Source organism: Notolabrus celidotus, chromosome 17 (assembly GCF_009762535.1).
Source record: "Notolabrus celidotus isolate fNotCel1 chromosome 17, fNotCel1.pri, whole genome shotgun sequence".
NCBI classification, from domain to species: Eukaryota; Metazoa; Chordata; class Actinopteri; order Labriformes; family Labridae; genus Notolabrus; species Notolabrus celidotus.
The window spans coordinates 16,290,306-16,317,242 of NC_048288.1; the positions used below are offsets into that span (position 1 = coordinate 16,290,306).

Genomic DNA, 26,937 nt, shown 5'->3' on the forward strand with positions numbered 1-26,937 from the left:
GAGCTACGTGGACCCGGCGTAGGCCATGCCGTTGATTCGGCGCAGAAGTATAAATCCGCCTTTAGTCTCCAGTTTTAAGTTGAATTAATAACAGCATGATGCTAATTGTTTCAGTGCTGTCTCTATTTAGAGTAAAGAAAAGATTATCTAAGAATCTATAGGGTGTGGCTACCTGTTATTGACATGTCAGTAACCAAAGTTGCCATCTCACTCAGGATAAAGCCAACCACTTGTAAGAATATGGTCGCTTCTATTGCAAACCAGCCAACAAACAAACAAACAAACACACAAACAAAATATAAATAAAATTGGTTGCAAATAGGAATTCATGTAATCAACCTTCATTTTAAACCAATGCATTTGCATGCACAAGCTGAAAACGTGCTTATGCTCAGACACATGCATGCACACATGACCACTGCCCTTTGGGACTCTCTGGATTACAATGTTTAGCCTGTTATCTGCAGCTTGGTATCATTAAGCAGTAGCAACATTAGCCCTTCTGCTAATCTCAGTCATTTAAATAGTCAGATAGCTCCCAGCTGCTATTCCCCACCATTGCCCTTAAGTAGTTGATTAGCAGGCAGCGGATGGAGTGATTAAACTGATACCCATCCAGAACCTGGTCCCAAATTTGGGCAGGTGGAGATATGGAAGGGAGGGGCCGTGAGCAGCAATGAATTGCATAATTGAGCCAGTTTAAGCAGCTGGATCGTTCTTTATTCCTTCCATGCAGCGCCTCGTGTTGAGATTCCTTTTCAGTAATTTCCTCTGAGATGGCAGCTGAAAGAAGAAGCAGATAGCTCCAGAGATCAGAGGAGAAAACAAACCCCCTCTGTTCCTTGAAATGTGAATCTAGCTGCTCCACCCTCAGTAGTCTGTCTCATCGGATATGCCAAAGATCCATCATGGCCCCCCCCCCTTTCCTTCTTTCCTCATGATAAGCGCTTTTCTCTTCTCCATCAAAGGCCGAACTTAGACGACGACATGCAGAACTGTAATAAGTTATAATCTGAAGGACATCTCCCTCACACCTCAGAGCCACAGATACAGCATACACAGGAGCTACGCCGTTTCTGAAGTGCACCACATTTGCAATTAAAATCCCTGGGCGCCTTTTTTCAAGATTATTTAAATGTATAATTACTGACAGATTAATTACATTTTGCACATCAGCTCTGATTAGATGTGATGGAAACTTTGAGTTTAATCAACCCTGCATCACCTAAGGAGTTCGATTTCAATTTTATGTCTGGGTTGAAATTAGTTCAGGCTTAAATTAAGAACCAGATTCATACGACTATCATTACAGCTCCCACTTTTTGCTCACATCATCATCACTTTTGATGAAATGCAACAGAAAATGGAAGAAAAAAAGAGGTTCTCTTGTGAGCTGTGTGAAATATACACATTTGAAATAACTTCAGGCTTTCTGCTAAGTGAAATACGTTCAACTGAATACTATTCTCAAAGGGACTACAATACAAATATATTCTGCTCTAATGAGGCAGATGAATTCAGTGTGTTTTGTTCAAAGCTGCCATACCTTGTGGGACACAGTTTTTCCTTTAATGGTTTATCTGATGTTGCCAGAAGAAAGAAGTAATGCTTTGTAACTGATGAAAAAGTGGTGCTGATTTGAATCACAGATTCTGCGATCCACAGGGAGTCAAGTAGAAGTTAAAGTTTTTGTCTGCCTTCAGTGACTTACATTGTATTTTCTCTCTGTCCCTGTGTTTGTGTGCTGTCCTCTTTTCCGCTCAATATCTTTATTTAACACCCTCTCCTTCCTCCTTATCTCTTCTCTCCAGTGGACGAGGACACAGAGGGAAGTTCCAGATCGGGCCGTGAGTCAATGTCAACCAGCGGCGACCTCATCGTGGGCCCAGGGCTGAACGGCAACCTCTCGAAAGATGACAGACAGAGAGATCGGGAGCAATCTGGGGGGAAGGAAAAGAAGAAGCCTGAAAGGGATAAAGACAGGGAAAAAGACAAGGACAAGAACAAAGCTAAGAAAGGCGTGCTGAAGGGCCTAGGCGACATGTTCAGGTAAGAATGAGACAAAGCTCGGCTCCAAATCCTGAACAACAACCCACATTTTTTTTGCCTCAGGCACAGATCTCTATCTGCTTTATTTAATTCCACTCAACACATTCTGCACTGGATCATACAGAATCTGAATGCACTCTCTGAATGTTGCCGCTGCTAATCAGGTACCCCTCTCCTTGAACCCTGTGAGGTGCAGGGAGTGGATGGAGAGGAGGGGGGCGGTTATCGACCTCAAGGGCCTCTGGCACTTTTGAGCCAGATTATTTTTAATAAGGGCAACATGTTTTATTCATAATCCCACGTGTACGCTTCTGCGATCCAAACACACTCCACATTTGTTAAACAGCGGACAATGTTCAGTGCCCACTAGGGTGCAAATTTGGGAGCTGCGGTTGAGGTTGTGGGGATAAAAGACTTGTGGAGATGAATTTCACGGCAGGTTGGAATTGTTGCCTGTGGCGGGTTTTCTCAGAGACTGCATCATCATACAAATGCAAGATTTCAGAGACAGACTACCTTGGGGGACAGTGAGAGGTGGCATGACTTCGCTCTTAGCGTATTTTAAATATTTAAAAAATATCTTCCCAAACAAAAGATTTAATGTCAGGGATTTCATTTGGCAATTTTTTTACCTGGTGCAGGTCTTCTCCTCAGGAAGTAAAAGATAAATTCAAAACAGACACAAACAGAATGTTGTGGTTGTTAATTAGCTGTCACTCTAGTGAAGTGAATCCACTGCCTTTGAGGACTTATGAGAAAAAAGTATAAAATTATGTTTCTGAATAAAGTGACTTTGGTCCATGCAGTGTGCACATAGACAATAGACGAAGATATGTGCACAGAGACTGGGGATGAAAATAAACATCCCGCGGGTATTCATTCAGGGAGAGTTACATTAATTATTTCAATTCTGTGCACATTTGAATAAAGCATAAATTAACGGTGGAGGCGGTGCAGGCCTTTATCGTGCCGTAAGTTGTTTTCATGTGGATTAGTTTAATGGGATTAGTTAGCATATCGCGGCGCATGGCTCAGTAATGAACAATAAAAACGACAAGTGTGTTTTGAGGTCACGATTGAGGAATGCAGGAAAACTCGCTTATCTTCCTTTATTTTCACTTTTTGTGGTTTCTTTTAACTCAGCTGTCATTTTGCATCCTGTGGTGTTAATGCATTAAAGTCTCACACTCATACAGGCTGACATTCTGTCGCGCACCAGGCATGGGCACATATGTGGCAACGCACACATGTTCAAAGGGAGTGCACACAGATAAGTGCGCGGGATTATTAAATGAAAGAGGAAATTTGAGCTGCAACTTTGACACTTTGTGACAGGCAATCAGCGCCGTTGGCAAACCTTTTTGAGTGGTTATGTGCTCTGCTCGATAGGTGGCTGCTGGGTGATTTTAGTCGTCCACGTGGGCCCTCGGCATGCCCTCCTTGGTCTCATCATCGTTCTTCATTATCTTTGAGTGCCATAGCCACTTAGGAGTTGGCACGCGGCAGGCCTCACTGACATCCCCCCACCCCCCTATCCCCTCTGTTCCATGCATTTAACGCCTGCCCGTGCCTCCTGAATGCAAAGAAGCAGCCCCTCAATCTGCACATCTCCCTGACTCTCAAGCTTTGTCTTACCTTCTCACTGCTACTCCTACTCCTTCTTGATACCTCAAACAATTTTATGAAAACGATGACAGCTCTCACACCCACACTGTCCTTCTCTATTCTCTCCATGTTCTCTTAAAATCCAAACAGCAGGTTTGTATAGTTAGCGATGGCAAGGAACCAAGGTGAGAATATACGTGTCCCCCTGGATACAATAGCAAACTTTTTTTTTTTCAGTTTAAAACAAGTGATGTGACATGCCTAGCGGACAAAAGGGAGGGGAAAGAGGAAGAAACGATCTGTTCTGTGCGATTCCAGAAAAAAGTTTTGACATAAATTTTCAGTTTGAGTGTGCGTGACAAAGAGCTCTGACAGTAACTCTCAGGCTTACAAATCACAAGTAGAATTTACATTACCAAGTTTCACATTTGAGTGTCTCACCAATGCATCAAAACATCAAAAAGGCACTCTGATTGGATTAATCCTTTGCAATACTTGTCTCTGCAGCCCTCATTTGCATGAAATGGATAGGCAGACACTCACTCCTTCCTACAATTCTCACACATGCATGTCTCACACTCACGTTCTCCCTCTGAGGAGATTTCAAGGAGTTTGCAGCGCACTGCAATTTGAGCTCATTTGCATGCAGGCCTTTGGACGGCCTGATGAACGTGTAGCGCATGTCTGCTTAATGGACAACCTGATTGGGAGTGCATTAACATCAGAGCCAAGGGAAAGGAGGATGGTCTAACATAGGGAGACTGAGAGAGAGAGTAGCAGGAGTATCTGTGAGATAAATACTGTGGGCGCAAGAATGACTGAATGTGTGCAAGTGTGTGATGGAAAGAAAATTGACTGCCTAGAGCCCAAAGCAAAGAAACCGTGATGCTGAGCCCTGCTCTCCTGCCTCTCTGGATTCATACTATACTGTATGTAGGATAACTGGTATACACTACTGTACCATCCAGTAATGAATACCGATAATCTTATGAATGGAGAGCAATGTGCATGAATGCATGGGGTAAAAAAACAGCCTAGGGGCCGCCTGAGATCATTGTTATTTCAAGGATGTCTGTTGCACGCATGTATCACTGCGTCCACGTCTGCATCCAGCGCGAGATATGTAGTGGAGTGCAGGGCAGAGTATCATCCCGGCCTAGCTATTGTATGTGATTATTCATGCCATTTCTCTTGGATAACATGTGATCATTACTTTCTGATCCTATCAGGCTTGTTGAGATGTCGCAAGCTCTGCCCAGGGCTGTGTTAGCATGCTAGCAGACAATGACGTCTCTTCAACATGCCTAATGAGGTGTTGTTTATCTGCTCTGAGACTGACTGACCTCCTTTATCCCCTCCTGTATCTCTCTGTGCGTTAATGTGTGTGGCTTGAAGTATTTGTCCTCTGCATTAAATCATTGCTAATGTTTCATTTCCAATACGATATAGAGTGGAATTTCATACAATGAGTTAATTAAACTCTTTATTTAACATTTCTCCAGTTTGTCTGTATTTTTCCCGTATTTCTAAGTTATGAATTTGCACTACTGTTTTTTGAACAATGCAAAAACAGCGAGAAAACGTTAAAAAGTAAAATGTTTTCGACCAGAGAAGACTTTAGACTTTAGACTTTAGACTTTAGACTTTAGACTTTATTGTCCCCTTGAGGAAATTATTTTCCACAGCACCTTTCTGTATTTCCACGGACATAGACAAGCACAAGAAAATACACTGTAGGCTCAACAAACTGTCCACCAAGACATCAACACTCAGAGTTGTGCAATTCAGCGAAGCCCTTTGTTCAGGCTCGCTATAGCAGCAGGGATCAGGCTATTGCCGAGGCGAGCCCTTCTGCACCTCAGTGCTCTGTACCTGCGTCCTGAGGGGAGTGGGATGAGGTGGGTATTTAGTGGATGTGTGATGTCCTGTTCTATTGAGGTTGCGATGCGTATGATGGCCTTGTGGTTTAAGTCTGTGAGGTTTGGTGTGGGGAGATTATTTCAGAAGTTGTGGTGGTTAAGCGTGTGAGTTTGGCCTTGTTTTTAATAGATAACATGTTGAAGAAGCAGGTGGGGCAGGATTACTCCCTGAAAACATATGAACATGCTGTAGCACTTATAGTGCAGGATGTGTCCAACTAGTGTGCAAGCGTGTGGAAAACTGAGCAGTTAGAATCCATGAAGAGCACACGCAATCAGGTATGAGAAAGAAATCAGTGAAGTCCTTTTTTTTCTCTGAGCATTTCCTTTATTTAACTCGTGGTGGGTGTAAAGAGAGGATTTCAATAAACTCAGGAAAAAAAGGAAAAAAAAACCTGTCTACCCAAGTTTAAGATGTGCGTGTTGGCACATTTCTATTTATAGATAATTTAGTTTATGTGTGTAAATGTGTTTTTGACAAGAGCAATGAAGATGCATTTAGCTGGGATGGTGTAGTAGAGCAGAGAAGACAAGCAGAGGAAGCTGCAAAAATGGAAAGCACAGTTGGGACAGGGAATGGCGGCCAGGGGGGTTGGGGGGTTGGTTTGGTGGATGGATTGGGTGAGGGTGGAAGGATAGAGGGAGTGTGTGCAGTGGAGTGAACTGGGGCACCAAGGGAGAGTAGTGGAGGAGGATGAAAGGAAAAGGAAAGAGGGAATGAGAAAAGGAGGGAGCTTTTCACAGCGGCAGTCACGGCATCGTGCTGCCGTCTGCCTGCAGGGAGGAGAGAGGGGTCTCTGGTGATTTCTACGTTGTGTGTGTGTGTGTGTGTGTGTGTGTGTGTGTGTGTGTGTGTGTGTGTGTGTGTGTGTGTGTGCGCGCGCGCGCGCGTGTGTTTCAAGGTGCATGTAAAATCTGCATGTGTGCGCGTGTGTGATGCATGTTTGCCTATGTGTCTACAGATGAAAAGACTGTGTTAATGGTCTCTGGCATCACCCTCACCCTTGCTCCCTGCTGCTTCCCTCACCCACACACACATTTACCCCTCACCCCACCCTCCTCCACCCCCACCATCACCACCAATCTGATAAGTGGCAAGCCTCATGCTGAGCCATCAGTGGACACTGGAGCTCAGTGTGACAGCAGTGCAACCCCCCCTTGCCCACTCCATCACCCCAGAGACCTTGCCTGCCTTCCTCTCCATGTAGAAGAAGCTTCACTCAGGGCTACAGAGGGATGATGCAGAAACGAGGGGTGTGGAAAGAGACGCAGTGAAAGCTGGAGAGGAGGGATGCTTTTTATCCTTCAATGTGTATTATTCTGAGGCAGTGTGGAAGCATACTGTGCGTGCTGTAGTGTGTGGGGGGTTGGCACAAGTGTGCATGCATGAGTATGCATACAATATGAATGTCATGCCACAAAGGCACGACTGCCTTATGCTGCACGAGAGTAGTTAGTTAGCGTGTTCCTGCTCTGCTCCGTGTCTCCCTGCTATGGGATTCTTTCTGCTCGTGTGGGTGTGAACAGCTGATGGCGGGTAAGCCGGTTTGATCATTAATACACCAACATGACACATGCATTAGCTTTGCTTTTTATACACACATGCATTGCTAAGAGCGTGCCTGATGGATCAACTTTCTCTGCGTAAAGCAGCCCCTCGTCCCTTCCATCTTTCCCTCGCACACGCACACAAATGCTCACATATGTTTGTAGAATTATGCCGCAGTTGATTTGGAGACAGCAATTAGCTGCCTCCACATGTGGGCCCTAACATCTGCTGGATGTAATCTAATAGAAAATGATAATTGTTCTTCTTTTTCTCTGCTTCACTCATCAGAATGTCAGTGCTGAGGTAGGAAAGGCAAACACAGGGCACAGCGTCATGCTAACTTGCATGAGTGTAACTGTCAGCTAGAGGGAAGTGAAGAATATGAGTAACACAGCAAAAGATAATTACATAAAAACATGATCAAACTCAACTTGGACTGTGGAGTTGCTGCGAAAGAGACAGCTCAGCAAGGTGCAGTGGTGAAAGATGCTTTTCTAGTCTTCAATGGACAAGAGTTCATTCACTTGAGGTAATCATTGGTCTTTTGGGACAGATTTACACTACTGACCCTGACCTTTGACCTCTCTGGGAAGCTAGCTAAAGTAAAGTGAGCCACAGATTTCCCCTGTCATGGATAAATATTTCACAGGGACCTCAATAGGGAACTTCAGTGGCTTTTGGCAGCTTTTCCAAGTGAAAAGTCATACCTCAATATCACCTCCAAAAGCTGCACAGCTAAAATAAATTTCATGTCACTGGGGGCAATATACAGGGAGAGGGAGTGGGGTAGGGGGGCTGCACTTTTTCAACTTCTTGGGAAAAACATCTCAGAAAACTCCCCCACTGCGTCTTCAAACTCAGGTGCAAGATTCCAGGATTTTAAAGGGGTCATTTATACAGGTCGATCTTCAAACTCCACGACAAAAAATCTCCTCTGAGTGTGACATCCCATTACTGTCCTGCCAATCATGTACCAAAGTGGCCCAGCGGGGGACGAGCAACAAACAACACAGTCCCCTGCTGAGAAGATTAGCGCCACTGTCACAGGGTGCAGCAGGAGAGGAAAACAGTAAAACAGCAAAACTCTTCTTTTACGCCAGGTTAACAGCAACTACAGCTTTGTGAGAAGAAAAAAAGTGGATGTCACTGTACATTTCTGGTGAGGGGACGCATTTCAACGTTGGGTGACGCTGAGATAGAAGTGTTAGGGGATGGTGGTCAGTGATTTCGCCAGCATGCAACATTGAGAGATGGTTGTTGCAGGCATTAGGGGGGTTGGGATCTGGCTGTCCAGCCTGGCTTCCTCTCCTTTCAGCCACTCAATGTAAATGTGGTTGGGCAGCACTAGGCCTCCATCAGACAGCCCTGAAGTAATTAGGTTTAGAATGATCATGCAGTGCTCCGAGATAGACCTTGAAGCATGGGGAGTTGTAGGGGAGCTCTGTGTGTGTGAGTGTGTGAGTGTGCGAGTGTGTGTGTGTGAGGAGAGGTGGTGTTGCACGATGGAGTTAATTGAATCTGAAATCTTGTCGGCCTGAAATGAGATCCAGCGATGTCTCTCACGCTGCGTCTCAGGCAGAGGGCTGCAAACATGACTGAATTCATAAAGTGTGTTATTAAAGAGCTCAAATTAAGTGTAGCAGTGCAGCCCTCCATTCTCTACCAGGCCTGAGACTACTAATGATCCAACCCCAGAGGACGCACACAGACCCAACCAAAGAAACCCAACACTCGGCTCCTCTCTTCTCTTCTCTTCTCATCTCCTCTCCTCTCCTCTACTCTCTGCTCTCCCCTTCCCTCCTCTTCTCTTCTAGTTTCCTAGTTTCTCTTCTCCTCTCCTCATCCCTCCTCTCCTCTCCTCTCCTCTCCTCTCCTCTCCTCTCCTCTCCTCTCCTCTCCTCTCCTCTCCTCTCCTCTCCTCTCCTCTCCTCTCCTCATCCCTCCTCTCCTCTCCTCTCCTCTCCTCTCCTCTCCTCTCCTCTCCTCTCCTCTCCTCTCCTCTCCTCTCCTCTCCTCTCCTCTCCTCTCCTCTCCTCTCCTCCCCTCTCCTCTCCGCTCCCCTCCCCTCCCCTCCTCACCTCTCCTCTCCTCTCCTCTCCTCTCCTCTCCTCTCCTCTCCTCTCCTCTCCTCTCCTCTCCTCTCCTCTCCTCCCCTCCTCTCCTCTCCTCTTCTCTCCTCTCCTCGTCCCTTCTCTCCTCTCCTCTCCTCTCCTCTCCTCTCCTCTCCTCTCCTCTCCTCTCCTCTCCTCTCCTCTCCTCTCCTCTCCTCTCCTCTCCTCTCCTCTCCTCTCCTCTCCTCTCCTCTCCTCTACTCCCCTCTCCTCTCCTCCTCTTCTCTCTTCTCTTCTCGTTCCTTCTCTCCTCTTCTCTTTTACTCTGCTCTCCCCTTCCCTCCTCTTCTCTTCTAGTTACCCCTTCTCTCCTCTCCTCTTCTCCTCTGCTTTCTTCTTCTCTTCTCTTCTATTCTCTCCTCTCCTCTCCTCTCCTCTCCTCTCCTCTTCTCTTCTCTTCTCTTCTCTTACACTCTTCTCTTACACTTGTCTCCTTTTATGATGTCTTCTCTCTTTTTTTCTGTTCATCTCTTTTATCGACAGTGGGCCCTCAGCAGAATTATATGTTGTTAGCTAATGCAGTGACTGTTAGTATAACTGAGTGTGACGCTCCTGTGGAGTCTATGTGTGACGGACACTGGATGTTCCTTACCTTATGATATGTATCATATAGCAGACACCAGCCTGGTGAGTAGAAAGCCTCTCACAACCACTTGCACAAACATGAGGCCCCCCATAGATGATGAGGCGCTGCACGCTGCGTGTGTTCTGCATATAAGGAGGGGCGGCGCTTTCTATTGGGTCTTTCTCTTCTGTGATCCTTTCCTCCCTTCTTTTCTGTCTTTTTTTTCCCTCACCTGTTATCATCTTCTGTCCCTTCTTTCCTCTTTTTCTTGTGCTCATCTTTGTTTTCTTTTCACCCCTTTTCTCCTCTCTTTATTACACCCGCTCTTCTTCTCATGGCCCTATCTCTTATGTTTACTTATCTTCTCTTTCCCTCTGTCATCTTCCCTTCTCTCTTCTTCTCCCCCTTTATCTTTCAACATGTCCTCCCATCTCTTCACACAGCTATCTTCCCCCCACTTTACTCCCCCTCCCCATCGTCTCTCCTTTCATCAACCTTGATGTTCCAAACAGAAACCGCCCGATGTTTCTTAACTTCCTCCCTCTCCGTTTGATATTTGTTTTCAGCACTTTGAGACACTTTGATTCCACTTTGATGTTATTTTTTTCGCTTTGGCCCAGATCGCTTTGATCAATCAGAGAAAGGCTGTTCCAATGCGAGTCGACTCTCACAGGACATGTGGATTTGAAAATAATGAGAAAACATTAAGAACATGTTCAAGGATCTGAGAGCAGCACTATCACATTTTGTATTTCTAAATAGTACAAATGAATCAGTAATGCCGCCTGTATTAAACCTTACTTAATTTATGTGTTTCTATAAGGAAGGAAAAAGATATAAGTTAAATTAGATGTGCAGAGCACGCCTGATATTACAGAAACAGAGGTGAGAAATACACATGGGGGAGCCTATTTATTCCCCCTATGTGCTATGCAAATGAAGAGAGCTGCCTGCTACAGTAGGACTCATTGCTAGTCTGCTCACCCATCCAGCAGGCTTAGCATGTAATGAAATAGCGGCCTCTGGCTGGAATGACCTTTCCCATCCCCTGATGTGTACACACCTTAACATGTGAGCGAGAAGATGGGTAGTGGGGGAGAACAATCCCAGTGAAAGCAGGGGAGACAAAAAGATGGGAAAATTGCTTTTGAATTACAAAGGTAATATCAATCGATGTTGAATTACACTTCTGATTTCCATCAAAGACAACCAATTAAAGCTGGGAACCTTGTTCCTCTTGTTCTGTCAGCGTCTCGACATGTGTTAGGCATGTAGAGTGAAATTGTCTGTTTTCCTCCTGCTTCTCCACATCTCCCTCCGTCTGGCTCTGATCTTTTTTTCCTGTCGTTGTTGGGAGTGTCAGAGAAATGGAGATTCCTTTCAAGGCTGGAGTCAAATTGTATTCCTGTATGTGTTTGTTGTGAAGGAATCCTAATGAGGTCTGCACTGCCAATCCAAGACGCTTTAGATGTTCCCTTTCTTAGTTGGTGAGTTAAGGACTGAGGTGAATTCAAGGCTAAGAAGGAGGAAAGGATGAGGGTGTGATGAAAGAATGAACTTACCACAATAGTAATTAAATAATGGTGGATATTGGCTCAGAGGGAGGAACTACGTAGGTTTCCTTTGCAAATCAATTCTGCATAATTTGATGGCGTCACCACGGTCACCACGCAGCCGCTGAATATGCAAATTAGACAATGTGGTATCAATGGAAAGCTGAGAATGTCCGCTGTAACTGGGTTTTTAAAGCTTGTTGATAGGATTAGCGGTTCAAAAGTTATTAAACATGTAAGAACAAGAGCTATTTGGGGGCACCGGCGGCCATCTAGGTCTTTGAGGGGTAAGCAGTAGATGCAGATTAAGTCTGGATCAGCCCCTTATGAGTCATCTGTCTAACAACAACTGTACATCCAGAACAGTTTATGAATAAATTACATTCATTTAAGTCCTGTGATCCCACTATCAACATTCAATTCCAATACAGGATTTCCTTAAAAAACAACAACAACAACAACACACAGTATTTTATGGGTTCAGACAAGAATTCCATACGTCGTCAAAAACAAACACTGTCTGGAGGCCATCTTTGGGTGTCTTTTGGTTAGTTATTCAAGTTTCCTTTGATGGAACCATAGACTGTATAAATAATGGACGTAGTGTTCGTGACGTCACCCATCTGTTTCTGAAGTGCTGATTTGAAGCAAATCGGCGGCGGCAGCCATATTGCTGCTGTTGAGCGATTGTGACGTAAACAGGCAGAGTTTGAGCCTCCTAGTCAACAGCTACAGTGTTCCCGCCTGTCAATCAAGTCAGCTGTCCCTCTCATTGGAAGAATCGTAATCTCAATATCTTTGAAACTACTGCGTTATGAAAAAATTCACCCCCCCGTATAGTGTGAGCCAATCGAGAAATGAGCTATCCAGACTACACTCGACTTTTGAACAAGGCTGTAAACATGTTTATTTCTGCTGTTAAGATCGGCTTTTTCACATTCATGTATATGTGACTTCTGGTACTTCCAGAGCCAGCCTCAAGCGGATCCTCAATGAACTGCAGCTTTTAACACTTCCACATTAGACTCATATTTTTAGACCGGAGGTTGCCGCTTGGATGGAACATATTTCCACAAAGTAAAAACATAGACAACTAATTTCAGCACTGACCGAATCACTGTGTGTGAACCTGCGATTTACATTTGGTTAATCCCATCTGCAGCATTGCTATCAGAGCCACCAGGAATCATTGGCTGCACTGAAACTTATTAGCAGCAACGCTCGCAATGGTGTTAGCATCGGCTTCTTTGCTAAAGCAGTCAAACACACTGCACGGCTAAACTGGAAATATATGCGTCAGAGTTAAATTTGGTACAGCAAACCTAAACTCTTGCCACTTAGACCTACTAGACCTTTTCCTGCCAGAGACCACAACAATGCAATGCCTTTGCATGTTGCCAGTAGTGTTGTCATCCCTAAGGGACAGATGCCAGCTTGCTTGAAAGGAATAAGGACAGAATGTTAATGTCAGATTGGAGTACCGCTTGTCCCTTAGCTAATTGAAAATTTGAGTACCAACCAATCATGTACTAATACCAAAAAAACTACTGGTTCTTGTGTTAACTGTGTTGCAGATTTTAATTCATTCAAATTGTTACATACTGCATGTTTTGTATACTTTATAGTCTGTTAGTTCTATTTTTGTAGCTTTTAAAATACATCCTGCCTTTGAGAGACACAGCAGTTAGATCTACACTAACTGCAGCAGTCCAGCAGACAGAGGAGGACTGTTCAGGGTTATTTATCTAACCCTGCTTGTGATGTACAGTCACTATCCCTGAGTTTCCACTGGGTTCCTACTCTTACTCATCCTCACTTTACTCACAATTACTGTCACTCCCTCTCTCTTTCTTTCCATATATCCACGCGCATCCCTCTTCCCTCCACCTCCTCCCCAGCTGCCCTGGAGATTCATCGTGGCATTGACAGAAAGACCTCTCCCGTCTCTCTCTGAATGCTGGGAGGGATGTATATCACGGATCAGCGGTTTCACTGTCTGCTTTCTCCGACGGACTCAAATACAGCGTTTGGGCTGGTGTGTGTCCATGCCTGTATTTCAAAGTCTGACGTTTTATGAGACAGGAAACCTGCCTTGCTTCTCCCCTCGCCTGTCCTTTAGATCAGCGTTTTAGAAATCAGGGCTGTGAGCTTCATGAAGCATGTGTCTCCAGACTCATCAGCATGTAAATTAATTTGGAATTAGTTGCAGGAAAAGAAAAGACCAGAAAAGGCTCTGTGATCAAATTGATTTATGAGGTAGTTGTGCATCATGACAACAATTAGAAACCGTTTCCTTTCACCCTTAGCACACATCCGATTGGGCTGACATTTACAAGGTTAAAGCAGCTGCAAATATATCATGAAACATAACATCAAGAAAGACTGTGGCATCTGTGATGGGGGATTTTATACATTTTTTCGTACTCACTTTTGCCTCTTCTATATCTACCGCTGCCATCATTAGAAGAACTGAGCAGACTTTGCATGCTGTGTTTGCTGAATGCTGACTTTTTGTGTTTGAGTCATGCAGCAGCAGCAGCCGCCGGGCTGAAGATACAGAGACTGGCAGTGATCAAAATGGCCCATTAGGAATGCAGTGTGCCATACTGTATCTAGGTCACAGCCCGAACCACCTACTGTAGCTCTTCCAATGAGAGAAACCACAGCGCTGTCCCCTCCCCTCCCCTCCCTGCGTCCCTGTGTCTGCTTGTGTGGGATGGTTGGGTAAGCATTTGCCAAATATGAGTGTTTACAGGAATGTGAGATTGCGCTTGTTTGTGTGTGTGTGTGTGTGTGTGTATACGCGGATTGTTATCAGCATAGGTATTTTACAAACAGTGACATGTCTGTGTTTGCATACAGAGCAGGGTTATTATGGGTGGGAAAAATGATGATAGCACCCATAAGCTTCATATGTTTCATAAACATGGACATAGTCTCTGTGATCTCACATATGTATTTCTGAAGAGATGATATGAAGCCCAAAGATCATCTAAATGGCGCTTTCACAGGCAAACAGGGGAGGTTAAGGCCATAGCCTACAGCTGACAGACATGGACATTTTTTCATGTTATTTATTTATTTAATTTCTTTAAATGGGGTATTATGAGGTACAAAACTATACTAACGGTATTACCCACAGGAGACTCTTGTCAGGTTTACCCCTTTGTTAAGAAACCCAAAAGCTAGGTAATTTAGGAATTTTTTAAGAAGCCTGGCCCAAAAACCACTCTCAGTTAATTTCAGCTACTGCTGTCACGAGTTGGACTTGGTAACAACAATATTTCAGGAGCGAATCAGAGGACACCATACATACTACTGCAGTCTGCATGACTCACCATCCAGAGTTCTCTGCCTCACTGACTTACTGACTGTTTTTCAGACAATCCTCAATGTTCAGAAGTTTAAATCAAAAAGGCTGAATGGAAGTATGTCTTTCAAGTAACTTTTTAGGCTTTCACTGTTGTTTTTTTTGCATGATATCACAACTGATGGTCCACATGGTATGTTTAGCTTATCATAATACACTGTAAGCTGCTAATGGGGATGACTAAGCTGAAATGACAAACGTTGCAGACAATACTTTGTCGGCACAATAATGTTCACCATGTGTAGCTTAAAATTATCTTAACCCTAGAACACTAACGCTAAAATGAGTAACACCATCACTGACGCCGGGTGTTTTTTTTACCCAATATAATATACCCAATAAAAAAGTACTTGTCATCAAATTATATCAAAATATGACAAGACATGACAAATTAAACAAGTGTTCTTTTATTTTAAACTCTACCATGTCTAACAAAATGAAAACAATAATGATCATGGGGGGACCCAATAAAAATGCTCCAAAATTACAGAAAATTTGAAATTTGGGGCGAAAAATGTCTAAAACAAAAAATGATGAAACTGGAAACTTGGTGTTTGGTGTTTGGTCCACCCATTCCTGGGACATTTGAGACTTCCCTGATGAAGGCAATGTCTCCTTGACACACAAACTAGGGAATAGGGAAACACTCACACCTTCAAAGACGATGCTGAAGCTACCCAGGGACCCATGACACTCAGACAAACACAACAGAATGAAAATCATGTAAATGTGGTTACTCGGGTGAAAATCACCTGGCGATAGTGTTCTAGGGTTAATCAACTATCAAAATGTACAATAATATATTTAGTGTTCGAGGCAAAATTCAACTTGACTCTTCTTATTATACAAAAGCTAATGGATGGGATGTGGGCGGAGGTTCAAGTATGTGTCGTATCAAGAAATAGTACCAAAACCAGGTGCCATCCTATCAGCAAAATGAAATATGTACAGTACAATGGTCTAAATGTAGTGTACTCGTACACTGGTATCAACATTTGGATTGGAGTTTCTTAGAGTTAGCTAAATTATATACTACAGTTGACCCCGTATGGAGCAGACGTCTAATACACATACTATTTACAAGTACTGCATACAACCCCACTCCAAAAAACCCATACTATCCTCTTAAAATGGGCTCTATTGGGGTTTCCTTTGTTTTTTGGGCCAGCCTCATATGGACACAGTTTTTTGCACTGTTGTATTTGCTGCATTCTTCAACTGTGGAGGTTACTTCTTGGTTATACCACCAACATAAACACCACTTTGCATGATCAGGACAAACACAAAGCCTACAAACACCTGAACTTCCCTCCGAGGTTGCTCAAGTGTGTCTATGTAAATTGTCCTTCAGAACCTCCCCTCCCCACTGCGCTCATACACTTTAACAAATGGCTGTATGAATGCATTTGGACTGTTTATTTGTGTTGTAATGAGAGGCTTTAATCAGGGGTGTCAGGGATTTGAAATGTTCGTCTGAGCGTGTGCAAAAACGGCCCTCCCCATCCTCCCGCACAATACACAAACATGCTCGCACACACAACTCAGTGATTTATGTGAAACATTAAAGGCAATCATGTCGGGCTGGGCCTCGTCCTTTGTATTGCACAGGCTGTTTGAAATATGGAAAGCCAAGCTGTCTATGATATACAGGCACACACATATAGATGAACACACACACACACACACACGCACAAACATACACAGACGCTTGTGTGTACCTGCTATTGCTTAAAAATGAATAATTGGCACACAGAGCAAACAGATGAACGCTGTTTTTCATCTTGCAGAACCCACACACATGCAAAAACTTTTAGTTGTAGATACGCATTCAGACCTCCCCTCCCATCTCCAGCCCACACACATACTCACACACTTTCTCAGTTCAACACTTGCTTTGATACTGATAGTTAGCAGTTGTAAGGCAGAGAGCATCCTCAGCCATTCACTCTGAAGCAGCTCCATGTGTCTACACGCTGTCTGCTCTCTGTGGCTGTAAAAAAGAACATTTCTCAATAAGAGCAGATTAACTGTCGCTGGGATTTTGAAAATCCACCATGCCCTCCTCCACACTTATACACACATATTCACACATGATGACACAAACAAAGAAGTACAGCATGATATCTGAAGGATGGAATGACACATTTAAAAAAGGCCATAGGCTCTGTGTTACTGACCATTTTTTACACATACATTCATTGTAGTCTAAACCCTTTTTTTGCCTGCTTTCCTTTGTTGGGTGGTGGTGTTGGGGTGAAAAGCTCTTATCTCTCTGTTTTTCTTTGGTTATCTAAATTTCCTAACAACCCGACCAGCAGTGGTATGCTGTTTGTTCAGGCCTTGGACACATTGATTCGGATAAGGGAAAATAAAAGGCTGGAAGCGAAAAACAGACCAAGCCAGAAAGATTAATTCTGAATGAGAAGTGTGAAGAGGGGAAAATTCAGAAGTAAGACCTGAAAACTAACAAGAAATACTGACTGGCATGGCGGAAAGGAGATAAATTTAAATCTGGAAACAATTTTCTGTTGCATCAATCTCAGTGCATGCAAGACAAATCTTCATTTCCATACAATACCATCTTTATGGTAAGCAGATGGGGACAGTTGTGTTGTTTGTGGAAAAGACTCTCACACTAGCTGAGATAGCATACAAATCATATACCTGTAAAATATTTTCTTTTGATTATTTTTGCCACAATGTGAGACCAAGCATGTCATCGCTGAATCTAAACATTCGGCAACATGGCAGAGTCTCCTTCGCTCTGCTGGGAGACCTCAGAGAGCTAGGAAGGCGTTTCAGGTGAGAATCATTTCTCCTCTGTCTCCCCCGTGGCACTGCCCCCCTACTGTGGAGCGGCCTGATGTCATGAATAAATGCATGTCATACCTCAACAGTGCGGGACACGCCACTTTCTCACCTGGCGTGAACCATTTCGACTCCCATCCCTCCTCCTCCTCATCCTGTTGCTCTTCCAACTGTTTTCAAACCGCTGCTGAGAGAATTAAGCCCTGGGGTAGCCCTCCACAGCTGCAGCCAATCAACAGCAACCCCCCTGCTCTTTCCCATCACAAGGAAATTGATTGGCTCAATGTGTGCAAGCCCTCGTCCAATAAGGTAAAAGAGAAGTAGTCATATCTTGCTCTGACCTGTAAGTGGCAGAGTCTCTGTAGAAGGCTATAAGAATGCACAACTGCATGACATATTGTGTTATTTTAAAGGCACATCATGAATCTAAGAGATGGTATGAATTTGAAGATCCACTGATGAATCTTCTCAAAGTCTTAAGAAACTTGCTTAAATCAAAATGCATCAGATTGCAGCTTCCTGTTTAAAAGAGGTCTGGCTGAGCAGGGGAAGCGCTGACTGACATTACAGGTTGTGGATAATGAGTTCCACGGGGAGGGAGATAATCGGCTGCCGGTGGCTGAAGGCTGGAGGGACGACAGGAGAACATCCTCCCATACCTCTCCAGGGTCTGTGTCCCTGGAAAGCGGCAGCAACTCTACACTAAGGCCACTCGACAATAACGGCTGCCCCTTTAATGCCTGTTAACGATCGCTGGGTCACACTGTGATTCCTGAGAAAGGACAAAAACTCTTCCTCTGACTGTCTTATTGGATTTTTTTTTTTATGTTGTGTGTGTCTCACCCCAGGTAGAGAGTGTTTACTCACCACAGCTGCAACAACACTTAGCTAGCGAGGAGGACAGCCAGCCTTGCCTTTTTCTAACAAGCTGCTATTAAAATTACATGCCACTGTCAGGGTTTTGCCCTGGGTGCAGCACTGTGCAGAGATCAGGCTTCACATTGACATGGCCTTGCATTACACAGTGGAAGCAGAAAAAAGTAAAGTGTGTTTTTTTGTGAGCATGTGTGCTTGTCTAAACTTTCTGCCGTGTACTTTCGTGCCATCAATAAGGTGATAATAAAGTCTTTGGATTTTTTTCTGCAGAACAGAAAAGTGTATTTTTTCACGGAGCTTTATAGATTATCACCATGAAATTCAGTGGGTGAAGGCATTATTATTTATTTTCTTCCTGACTGTGACAAATACAGTTTGGGAGGGATGGGGGGCTGAGACACCACATCAGACGTCTGCGGGGGACTTCCCCCTGGGAGATTTGGATTAACTTTCAGGTTGGCCGAGCAGAAACCATAATGATTCTCTCTGTCTGCCCTTGAAATTATCTTCTCATCACTTAGTCAAATTGATAGATGCAGTCCCTTTCTTCTTTCTGGCTCACCTGTTCCGTTCGTAGGTCTGAATAATGCCAGAGGATTTAACATTGCATACGATGAGTGCATCACGTGACGTTAAATCTATCACATCGTAACCCTTAAAAAGAAACGACACATCTGAAGAGAAGGAACAGACAGCTATTTATGCTGTCCTCCCTCAGTCAGCAGCTTCCTGTGAACAAACCACAAATTCCCCACAGAAGATGTCAAAAGCGATTAGCTTCTCTCAAATCTACTCCCCAGATTAAATGATTGTAACAATCAAACTGGCTTTGAGGCTTTGCATAATTTACTTTTCTCTCCCTCTTTGGTAATTCTGTCTTTGACTTTTTCCTCCACTGTTGTGCTGCAGCCTTGAAGTATTATTACCCTGTAAATCAATGAAGATGATGTATGAGGCATCCACTGCTACTGGTATAAACCCTTCTGTTTGTTGTGATATATGAGGATGTATCATATTGAATGGAGTACCTATTTACTGACTGCTTTTCTAGGAAAAGCAGATGCCTACAGCGCAGCTAGCTACTCAGTAATGTGCCTAATGTAAAAAAGGAAGTCTATGAAAACATTATATTTTATGAGATGATGCCTACAGATCTAAAATCCAAGACACTTTGATTGAATGCTTCAATCTTCTTCTTAATGTTTCAACACGAGTGGCCATCATAACATTAATGTAGTATATCTTATTAAGGACTGACACATGCTAGATTACATAGCAGAAAAATAAGGTTTGATGGCCAATCAGACATCATCAGGAGGAAATGATGATGAATCACACAGAGCAGCTCAAGCTTTGATGGCAGCTTTGCGTTCCCATGCATCTCTCAGGACTCCTCGTATCTGTATCCTACGGATCTGCATCTCACTCAGCTGTCGTATGTTCACGCTCATGTAATCTTAACTGAATGTATTTCCACCCAGGTGGTGGTGCAATCTACATCTCTCCACACTATCATTCTTTGTCTTTTGAAGGCCCCCTCTGCATTTGTGTGTTCATCACTCTTGCGTGCTGTTTGCCACAGTGAGATAGATGCTTAGGAACGGATCATTAAACAGGGCTTTGGTTGGCGGACTAGAGCAGAAAAGTAAGATAAGAGTTTTATGAGAATGCAAATGGCATATAACTGTTTATCAGCCTTTAATGGATATTTAGCGTTCAACAGCTGCTCAAAGAGTGACCATCGCAAGTCATTACTTGTGCCTTTAACAGCATGCTTTTTTAAGCAGCTGTTAGGAAACTATTCTCTAAATTATTTCAATCTCTGTGAACAAAAGCTGTACAACATGGTCATACACATCTTGAATTGGAATGCATTTGTATTAGGAAGCAATGGGACCAAAGACAAGACTTACCTTTTAATACTCTTATATTTTTTTAAACACATACGTTTGCAGGATGCATAACGGACAAGATTTACCTCTATTGACAGACAGTGAAACTTTGTCAACTAGTCAACAGCTAGCCTTGGCTAAGGCTGGTTTTGTGGCTTTGGTAACTGTGTTGACAGTGTTAAAGTTTTCTCTTGTCACTTTATTCTTTACTCAACAGTAAGAGAAAACTCAGTAGAGAGGCTAACTTCAATGTTACATTGTACCCTGAGGTTTGATTGTATTTCATTATTTAACTTTGAAGATGGAGCTCAGAAAAGCAAGCAGCCTCTTTGCTTTGCAAAGCATGCTGAGGTTGATAGCAATGCAGACCAAGATGGTTGCAACACTTTTTACAGCCCTTCTCCCTCATTAGTTGACAAACATGCGTTTTAAGTAATCAGTGGTATACTATTAAATACATACAACTCAATACTGTACTGGTAGCTAGGATTGCAATGCTCACATGGTGAAAATCAGATGGTACCAGAAATAGCTACACAGTAACTACATTTTGTGGACTCTGCTGAACCATAGACTGTATAAAATATGGACGTAGTATCCGTGAAGTCACCCATCTGTTCCTGAGAGCTGTTTTGAAGCCAATCTACGGTGGCAGCCATATTGGAAATGCGGAACTCAACAAGGCAGAGTGTGACTTAGTGTGAGTCTCTTAGCCAACAGCTATGTGTTCCCAACCGGGAGTCAAGTCAGTCATGTCCTTATTTGGGCAAAAACTCGGAATCTTAATATCTTCTGAACTGTCGCGTTAGGAAAAGATTCACCCCCCGTACAGTGTGTGCTGATAGAGAAATTAACTACGTGGGGCCAAGCTGTTTTTTGAACCAGGCTGTAAACATGTTTATTAATGCTGCAAAGATCGTCTTTTTCCCATTCATGTCTATGTGGTTTCCGGTGTTTCTGCAGCCAACCTCAAGCGGATTCTCAATGTATTGCAGTTTATAACACTTCTGCATGGGCTCCATAGTTTGAGACCGGAGGTATGCCGCTTGTGCTGAACGCAATAGAAGTCATAACGTAGGATGACAGTTCAGCCTTCATTAGTCTAGGAGACGCCCAAAACAAAATGAGTGTGACATAACGCTACAACTTATATTCTGGTGTGTGCCAGTAGAAATCAAGTTTGACTGCCAGGTAGGTGGCAGAGCTTTTTTTTCACTCTGAGATCCCCCAAAACAGGTTTAGTCTAACAACCCGGTGTGATGTATATTCTGGATTTTATAGTTAAAACAAGCTTTAAAAAATGACCACAGAGAACTAGACCAGCTTCTTGCTAATAATCTAGTTTGTTTTTCTTCAACATTTATAGGCATCAGTTTGATGTTAATAATATTTCATACCATTCAAAAAGTCTTCAGTAAATGTAATTGGGAGTACTTTTTCTTTTTTTTTTAAAAAAGAGTTTATCTCCACTATGAGGAATATTCTGTTTTGGCTTTAATTAAGCTGTCTTTACCAAACTTATGTAGTTATTTCATTGCCAAGTTTTGCTGCAAATCAATATCTTATTATCAAGCCTCATCAACTTCACTCTCGATATAACTTCCCTGATGCCAGCCCTGATTAATTCCAAGGTGACAGTACCAGTTCAAGAGTGCAGCAGCCACGTCTGAGTTTCTCTCCTGACACTGATTAACTCCCATCATCACTGTTTTTATTGGATTCCTTCATTTTCTCGAATATTACACTTATCTCACAGAGACAGGTATGAAAGTTAGTGCTAAATCTGGTGCTACAGATTTCTTTATTTTCTCACTGAGAAAGTTTTGATTGTAGAAACATTGTATTGGGTTTGTGCGTCATTGGAGGTTCAGTGACTAATCCTGTGTTACACCCTTGTCCCCACTGGCAGGGCTCAAGCTGTTCAAGTGCAAGGCAGAGCCATGTTTTCAGTGAACCAGCAAACGCCCTGATAGCCTTCTAATAGCTCTGGTAGTGTCTTGCTTCCCTCCGCCTCTGCTTTGATGTGGGTCCTCCTTCTTAGGCCACCAGCGATGGGGGAATAGTTGCATGACCAGGGTCCCGTTCAGTCTATTCCGCCAATATATTTCACTATGACAAATTCCTCAATGCACTGATGTTGATCCAGAAGAGGGAAAAGTTTAGGGTAAAAGTTTGTCCCTCTGAGGGTTAGTGTATGGTCTGTTTTTAAGGGGGATTGGACAAGACAGAAAAAAGTTGGAAGAGGAAAAGAGGAAGGTAAATTTTCCTGTGGAAGTTAATGAAAGTCCTTGAAGTGAGGCGAGGGAAGCTGTCACCTGCCCTGGTGATAGATAGCAGGCTCACTATTATTAGCATTCCCAGGCCCAGAGTTTTATGCCTTACTCTAGAGCCATTTGTTGATTAATTAATCAGGTAATGTATGCTACCCGTGCTACAAAAGATCCCAGATATCGCTCCCTCGGCCTCGCCTGGGCTTTCTGCAAAACCACAAACCAGGACCTCCCAGCAGGCCACAGCTCATTCAAAAGATTACAATTCCAAAGCAGCCACTACCAAAGAGAAGCCATTTACACAGAGGTCCTGACTGCTTTCAATGTAAAGTGGAATAATAAACATCCATGAGGGAAACAGGCTCCCATTTCATGAATATATTCACTTCCACTGGCCCAAAGTCAACCTTGTCTGATGTAATTTTTTCAGCTTTCTGAGAAAGTTTTCAAACTGTCAAATAAAGCTCAGCTATAAGGAAGGTAAAAATAAACCCTGAGTGAAGCACAGTGGCTCTGGGAGACAGCGGAGCTTTATGCTTTCTCTTGTTTCGCTGTCTGAAATAGAACAGCTCTGCTTCAAAAGATGGAACACTTGAATCAATTTCTGCATAAGCATTGGGTTAAGCTGTTTAATACAATGCTCAATACAAATCTGGTCTCTTTCTTTGATTATATGTTTAAACATATTCTCCATATTGGGCCACATGCCCTCATGGCCATGCACTTTCTGATATTTAGGGAAATAATGTCAAAACTTCTTTTATTGTTCTGAAAGCCTGAAAATCATAAAAAACACAAGGTTTGCAATCCTGACGTTTTGATAAGTTGTCAAATTTTGTCGAATTGTAGCATTGACAGAAATACTGTGTATCCATATTCTTCTTCTGGTTGTTCAATCTTTAGTGAGTCAAGGTTGATTTACACATTAACACATGATAAGTTGTTGAGTTAACTCTTTCAGTTTTCTTTTTAGCTTCTTATGTTCTCCTGAAAGGACGGCTTTTTTCACATTGACACTATGTTGTCCATTATGTTATTAGATTCTTAGAGCAACTACTCCATCCATCCAGCAAGTGGGAAGTCAGGTGCAATAGTAAGAAGATTAGTATGGTCAACTTTTAGTCTCTGTCTGGAGCATAGACTGTATAAAATATGGACGTAGTATCCGTGACGCCATCCATCTGTTCCTGAGAGCTGTTTTGAGGCCAATCGACGGCGGCAGCCATATTGGAAATGCGGAACTCAACCAGGCAGAGTGTGACATAAAGGGGCGGAGTTTAAGCCTCCTAGCCAACAGCTATGTGTTCCCGCCTGAGAGTCAAGTCAGTCATGTCCTTATTCTGGCAAAAACTCATAATCTTAATATCTTCTGGACCGTCGCATTAGACAAAAATAATTCATCCCCCGTACAGCGTGCCGATAGAGAATTCAGCTACGTAGAGCCAAACCGTTTTTTGAACCAGGCTGTAAACATGTTTATTAATGCTGCAAATATCGTCTTTTTTTAATTGGTGTATATGTGGTTTCCGGTGTTTCTGCAGCCAGCCTCAAGTGGATTCTCGATGTATTGCAGTTTATAACACTTCCACATGGGCTTCATAGTTTGAGACCGGAGGTTGCTGCTTGGTCTGGAGCAATAGATTGGTGAAACAACACAGGACTTTTGACCCTGAGGCTGGGTTTTAATTCTCCTACGATACAATAATACACATTATTAAAATCTACCCCATGATGTTTCCCCTTAACTTGCTTAAGTTCAGAATGTGCTGTTTAGAAATGGATAGAAATTTATCCTTAAGACATTTCCCCATGAGTCTATTTGAGACTACAAAAATAGCCAATGACTAAGCCTCAGTATTCTGCACCCTGATATACAAAGCTGTTATCACATTTGTAGGGCTGCACAGGAAAAATTGGCATAACTCTTTGGAGCTCATCATACACAGAGTTGTTTGATGATACATTGCACAAACTTGCACCATCCTTTCTCTGAGATTCCTTGCAATAATGGAAAATTTACATCTGACTCCCATTTTAAATGAGGCGTTTGTTGTTTCGCCCTATACAGAGATAAGCAGCAGCATGTAAAGCATCTAAACTTCACTAAACAAGCTGTGTCAATGCAGCAGCCAATCCTCACCCTTTCTTTAACAATCCTTCATTTACTTGGCAAATATTGTACAGCTCCACAAGTTTACAACATGGTGTTCAAAGGGTTGCATGAGTGTACATATCGAGAACTACCTACTAAAGATAGATTGATATCGTACCTACTAGTATGGTGCACAGATGTGCTATTTCCTTTTTTTTTTTTAAATGACCATGTGCAAATCCTGGATATCTGTCTGAAATACATCCTTGATTCGTATCCTGCCACATCTTCACTTCCTCCACAGCTGCTAACTTTGGGAGCAGCAGGGCATGGCATCATACTGTCATGATCTTGTCTTTCCTGCTCTGTCTCATAGGAGAAGATATCCCGTATCCTTAATTTTGTGAAGAGGTAAAACATTTCTATCATAAGAGCTCTGCTGAACATTTCAAGAAAATTTCAGGACAGCCAATGGTCTTTTGAATGTTCCAAAAGTGCCTATTCACACATGTCCCTTAGCATGACATTTTTCCTGTGCAGCTTCATTAGGTGCATGGCGATTGCACAAGTCATGCACCGGTTGCATGATGTAAACGTTATGCAACACTGGCCAAGTCGTAAAAAGTGTCCATTTGTGTCCATTAGCCCATCCTGAAAACATCAGGATGTTTTTCAGTGCATTGGTGAACTCAGCTATACTGTCTTGGGCCGCCTATGAGCAAATTGTTATGTATCATACACTCAGCCAGAGGAATCAGATAATAAAGTTGTCCATTTATTCTATGTATGTGTGTGTGTGTGTGCGTGTGTGTGAGTCTGTTTATGAGTTTGCAACCCTGTAAATTTACTGTACTTCATGTCAACTGCATGCCTCCTTTCTATTTTCCCTACCTCATCATTTTCTCACACCCTTCAGTCAGCCAGAGGCTTGAGTCATTTATTCACCCAGCACCAAGCTCACCCGTCTGGAGGAATTTACGATCATCGGCTTGGCTTATTCTCACCTCGCTGTAAAGCTGTAATGGATTTACCACCACCAGTGTGTCACTCTCGTCATTAAAATGTAAAAGTTTGCGACACTGCCTAGAAAGTTACAAATGATGCCAGGCAGCGCAGCCGTTTCCTCCACTTACATTTTGCCTGGTTGCAGGTAGTTCCCCCCCTCACTTAAAACTAAACCATGGGCTGTCTCTGCTCCATCACTTTAAGTAAACTGTACAGTACAGCTCTGGGAGGAAACATGGAGCTCATCCTCTCCTTCAAAAAGGGGAGTGTTGCCATTTAATACTGTCAGACTTTCTTTTTCCACAACACACTGAATCTTTTTTTGCCGTCCACAATGAAGACTTGGCAGGAAGGGAATTCAAGACATAGAGTTATCTTTTGATACGTCTCTGTGCAGTTTGATTGCATTTATGTGAAAATGGCCAAATTATTCTTTCAATAAAGAAAGGATGCCTTTGGAGACTCCTGAGCTGTCTCCGCAGTACACATCCGACCTGAGGATTTTGACAGTTTGACACTTTAATTTCCTACAGAGTATTTCACCGGAATATCCCGGACAAAGAAAGAGACATGCCGCTGTTTAAAAAAAAAGTCCACGTTGGGTGAGGAATTATGAAAGCCTTGGTCTCAGTTAAATCCTCTCTGCCCTTCTCTATTACCCAGGTTCGGAAAGCAGAGGAAGGATGAGCGGCCAGGAGACAGGATGGAGAGAAAGGGCTCCAGTAAATCTAAAGCTGAGGACATGCAGGCGTCGGAAGAGGAGACCCTGCGGATGAGGATGGAACAAGAGAGGTGAGTGCTCAGACAGAGCCCTGGCTCACTAAAAGCCTAAACAATTAACTCTCAGCTGAACAAAAAAAAAGAAAGAAAGGAAAAGAAAAAACCCTGCTGACCGGAAAATTAGCTAACAACCTAATTAACAAAATGGCGGAGCAAGGTTTGGAAATTCTGGGAAAGCACTCAGATGTCAATTTGTGAAAGGTCCTTTTCTTTTATATCAGTACATTAAATAGATCATTTATGGATTGTTGCTGCCTCTGCTATTCAGAGGCGCTGACCTCCTAATGGTGCTCGTAGGCCCCTGTGGATTTGGCATGATTGAATGGTGCTCGTTATAATAGTGAAATCGATGTAGCTCTGCATTTGTCTTCTCCTGCAGCTCGCCCAGGTTGTTAATCGCTCATGAATACGCTGTTCTTTTTATCTACCCCTCTTGGCTCCATGTCCTCTGGTGTTTGTGGACATCAGAACATCCAAAAGAATGAAGCGAGGC

General features: G+C 43.1%; 1 protein-coding gene across 2 annotated transcripts in view; it reads left to right on the forward strand.

Moving 5' to 3' along the window:
• LOC117828608 (partitioning defective 3 homolog) overlaps window positions 1-26,937 on the forward strand; it is a 465,785-nt gene that overhangs the window by 333,603 nt on the left and 105,245 nt on the right. For both annotated transcript variants that reach the window (XM_034705788.1, XM_034705789.1), the window contains 2 exons: window positions 1,812-2,049; window positions 26,328-26,456. In XM_034705788.1, coding sequence (XP_034561679.1) covers window positions 1,812-2,049; window positions 26,328-26,456 — 367 coding nt within the window. The remainder of the gene's footprint in view (window positions 1-1,811; window positions 2,050-26,327; window positions 26,457-26,937) is intronic.